The 3,794-nt window shown below is 38.4% G+C and overlaps 2 protein-coding genes across 2 annotated transcripts; both read left to right on the top strand.

Moving 5' to 3' along the window:
* The first annotated feature begins 444 nt into the window (after positions 1 to 444).
* On the top strand, positions 445 to 1,808 carry LOC111595843 (microfibril-associated glycoprotein 4-like). Its single transcript, XM_023309753.2, has 2 exons — positions 445 to 1,582; positions 1,644 to 1,808. Exons 1-2 carry the CDS (start codon positions 480 to 482, stop codon positions 1,777 to 1,779), a joined length of 1,239 nt encoding a protein of 412 aa, XP_023165521.2. The 5' UTR covers positions 445 to 479; the 3' UTR covers positions 1,780 to 1,808.
* Positions 1,809 to 2,366: 558 nt separating this feature from the next.
* On the top strand, positions 2,367 to 3,530 carry LOC111595861 (fibrinogen-like protein 1). Its single transcript, XM_023309776.2, has 2 exons — positions 2,367 to 3,334; positions 3,410 to 3,530. Exons 1-2 carry the CDS (start codon positions 2,493 to 2,495, stop codon positions 3,528 to 3,530), a joined length of 963 nt encoding a protein of 320 aa, XP_023165544.2. The 5' UTR covers positions 2,367 to 2,492.
* Positions 3,531 to 3,794: the final 264 nt, after the last annotated feature.

The raw sequence follows: 3,794 nt of genomic DNA, 5'->3' as shown, positions 1-3,794 counted from the left end.
TGAACAAACTCAAACATCGACGTATCACAGATGACTCATATTCTCCTTCCTCTACCTCCTACTTTAAACATCGGACCTTTAATAAAAATTTATATAAGGGAAAGATAAAGCAAATGTTGAACTAATTAAACTTATGCACTTCACAACAAAATAAAAGTCTGGAGGCGATGAACCTCCCGCTCTGGCATTTCAGATGCAGATATAACTGTGGGCAGTGGGACAACAAGGAGAGACAAAATAAATAGAAATAATATTTTAGATACTATATTAAACGTTTTTCAGATTTTAACAAGTTGCGAATTGCAAGCAAACTTTAATTTTCTCACTATTTACTCACTTAATAAAAATCAAAAGAAATATTTTGTTGAGTTGTGAAATGCGAAATGCTCAGCAGAATGAGCACTGCGACTGATGCAAGACGCATCTCAGTTTCGCATTGTTTTCCTAGCAGAGCGGTTCATATACGCAAGTGCCTCAACATGAGATCCGAGCTTCTTATGACATGTATATTGTATATGATATCAAATGAAATTTTCACTGTTAGTGGATGGTGCTTTATATGTAACGAGAAGAGAGCACCTGATATATCGCAGGCAGTGAATAAAGTTGTTGGCGTTATTGAAGATGAGCTGGGCAGCTTGTCACATCGGTTTAACGAAATGAGCAACTCCAATGAAAGAATTTCGCTTAAGTTAGATGAGTTTTGTCGCAGTGAACTGAAAGAAGTAAACCAGGAAAATATGAGATACCTTAAGCAGAACAATTTGCTTTTAGCCAAAATAAGGAACTTGGAAATGAACATCAGTGAACAAAAGCAGCCAAGCCATGAACAAGCGGAGAAGATTGAGAAAATGGAAGCACAGCTGAGCTTTGAGAGGGCGAAAAATTTTCATTTGGGAAACGATTCGAAAAGTGCAAAGCAACGGCTAACTGAAACTGAAAAGCTTCTTCAGAACTATATAGCTCTCATCGAAAGTAAGGAAGTGCAAATGCGAGAGCTGGAAGGCAAAAGTCAATCCGATGCGAATCAAATTCAAAAACTTGAAGCTCAGCTTGAGGCCTACGACAGCTACTGCCAGGCAAAGAGCTGCTTGATGTTCGGCTCTTCGACGGATGTTCATGTAATAAAACCTCGAGGTGTTGAGCCTTTTGAGGCACTGTGTAATGGAGAAGTCGCTGGACCCGGCTGGATCGTGATACAACAGCGGCTCGATGGTAGCGTCAACTTCAGGCGTAACTGGACCGAATACCAAAAGGGATTTGGTAGTCTGAGAGGTGAATTTTTTATGGGCCTGGAAATCCTACATCGCATCACAGTTTCGGAGCCATACGAACTCTACATACAGCTGGAAGACTTTGAGAACGCGACCAGGTATGCACGGTACGATCTATTCGAAATAGGCAGCGCAGAGGAGGATTATGCTCTCAACAAGCTGGGCGCCTACTCGGGCAATGCTGGGGATGCGCTGAGGCTGAACTGGAAAGCGAAGTTCAGCACCTTTGATCGCAACAATGACGCCTCGGAAGGCAACTGCGCCCAGGATCTAGCTGGCGGTTGGTGGTACTATAGATGTGGCTTTAGGTACATTATATATACTATCATCGATATTCTATATTCTGTAATTCTATTTTTATATATTCAGTAACTTGAATGGCGAATATCTCATAGCAGATTCTGATTATCGTTCTGTATTTTCGGGAATATTCTGGGCTAAATGGAGGCACCTGGATTATTCGCTGAAGTCCGTCCTAATGATGATACGTCCGAAAGCTGTATGAAAACGCAATCGTAGCGAATCACATAATTAATTAAATATAAATATAATAAAATATATATATGAATACTCTTTGGTATTTCCAGAATATTTTTATATAAACAGAGATTAGCTTTATGAATGTGTGCATCTGAGTAACCCCTGCGTCCGGTGGTGTATAAATAGTTTATATATATAAATTATATACTATGTTATATTTTATATACTATATACTATATTTATACAATATATATAGTATATTATATACTATATATATTTGAGTGTCATACAAGGTGTCTGTGATTGTTGGCTGAGATTGGCTGAGAAACCTTTGTATATTTTAATTTGAAAGCTTGCGGGGCATATATAAAAATTTGTATGAAAAAGTTGCCTTTGTACAGGGTATATTCAAGTGTCATACAAGGTATCAGCTATTGCTTGAATGCAAATACTTAATACAATTACTCAGACCTGGATTATATATATATTTATTTGATACAGTTGGTAAAGCTATAGCATATAGTTAGCTAATCAGACGAAGTATATTTAAATTTCGTAGCAATGCAGAGGAATTCATAATTTATTTTGGATAAGCTCTAGAGCTCGCTGTTGCTAGCTTAAAGACTCATAAAATTTGAGTATTTTCAAGTCGGATTGAGGTTCAGTCGCTCACCAGCTCTTATCAGCTTTAGCAGCTGAAAACAAATAATTGCATAAAGGAAAACAGTTCAGTTTTACATGCAGCGAAGTCAACTGGACTGTATTAATATTAAAACAAAAACAATGAAAGCCTTGACTGTACTTGGACTTATATTGCTAGCATGTCCAAGTCTGAGGAGTGAGAATTTTGCAGACGAATTAAGTTCACTGAGTACTGAGCAGCTACAGCAGAGAGTGAAACATTATAATGAGCTCATAGAAAGCTCTGAGAAATTGGCCGAAGCATTGGAACTTGAATTCAATGAAATCCAAGAATCGATTAATTTCGATAACTCTGCGGCAGAGTTTGAGAGCATGCGTAAGCTGTCGAAAGAGTACCGTGAGATGAAAGCTAACTCCAGAGCTTTTGAAGAAAGCTCAAAGCTTTATAGGGATGAACTTTTGAGAATCGAGCCTTTACTCTGTCTGGACGATCACCAGGTTAATGGCTATGCTTACGGCATTTGCGGAGGCGACAGCACGGCCGGACCTGGCTGGACTGTTATACAGAGGCGCATTGATGACACGTTGCACTTCAATCAAAGCTTTCAAAATTATCACTTTGGATTTGGCAACAGCAACAGCAATTTTTTCATCGGCCTGCAGAAGATTTATGAGTTGACAAATTTCAAACCTCATGAGCTGTATATAAGGCTCAAAAGCATTACGGGCGAAACCAAATATGCGCGCTATAGCTGTTTCAAAATTCAATCTCAGCATCAGGACTTCAGGCTCTCAGCATTGGGTGATTATGTTGGCAATGCTGGCGATGCCTTAGGAAAATCTCTATACAAACAATTCAAGATTTATAGCAAGGGCGACAATGATCCCAGCACTACATCCGGCTGGTGGATTGGAAACGGCTATGAGGGCGTTGAGAGGTATAAATGGAAAAGATGGAAAACTTTTAATATTATAATATTATATTCAAACATGTATTCAACTTCATCTTGCAGCAATCTGAATGCATTACCCAGTCAATGGAATACTTGGCCTGTTTCTCTTATAAATGTGGAAATGCTGATACGTCCGCGATTAGCTATGCTCGATTCAGATAAATACAAATATAGTTGCTAAAAGGGTTTGAAACTTGAACTGAATGTTCGCTTGAATATGAATTAATAAACGTATATTAATTATATATGTGCATGAATCTTTTTCAGACAGGCGTGATACCAGTTATGCACACTGATAATACTCAGTATTCACTTCTAACGGGTATATACTTTAATTAGAAATTTGAAAATTAAAATTGTCCCGACATCCCTATATAGCAATCTCTCTACTCAATTTTTCTCTCTCACTCTCTCTCTCTCACACTCCCTCTCTCTCTCTCTCTCA

Source organism: Drosophila hydei, unplaced genomic scaffold (assembly GCF_003285905.1).
Source record: "Drosophila hydei strain 15085-1641.00,03,60 unplaced genomic scaffold, DhydRS2 tig00000172-arrow-pilon, whole genome shotgun sequence".
NCBI classification, from domain to species: domain Eukaryota; kingdom Metazoa; phylum Arthropoda; class Insecta; order Diptera; family Drosophilidae; genus Drosophila; species Drosophila hydei.
The sequence above is the reverse complement of the archived record's forward strand: the minus strand, read 5'-3'. Positions and strand labels throughout refer to the sequence as shown.

What these genes read in the sequence shown, in the direction of transcription:
- LOC111595843 (XM_023309753.2), top strand. Translation starts at nt 480, where the DNA reads ATGAGATCCGAGCTTCTTATGACATGTATATTGTATATGATATCAAAT. An exon ending in TACTATAGATGTGGCTTTAG is followed by an intron (nt 1,583 to 1,643) that starts GTACATTATATA and finishes TTATATATTCAG; the next exon opens with TAACTTGAATGGCGAATATC.
- LOC111595861 (XM_023309776.2), top strand. Translation starts at nt 2,493, where the DNA reads ATGCAGCGAAGTCAACTGGACTGTATTAATATTAAAACAAAAACAATG. An exon ending in GGCTATGAGGGCGTTGAGAG is followed by an intron (nt 3,335 to 3,409) that starts GTATAAATGGAA and finishes TTCATCTTGCAG; the next exon opens with CAATCTGAATGCATTACCCA.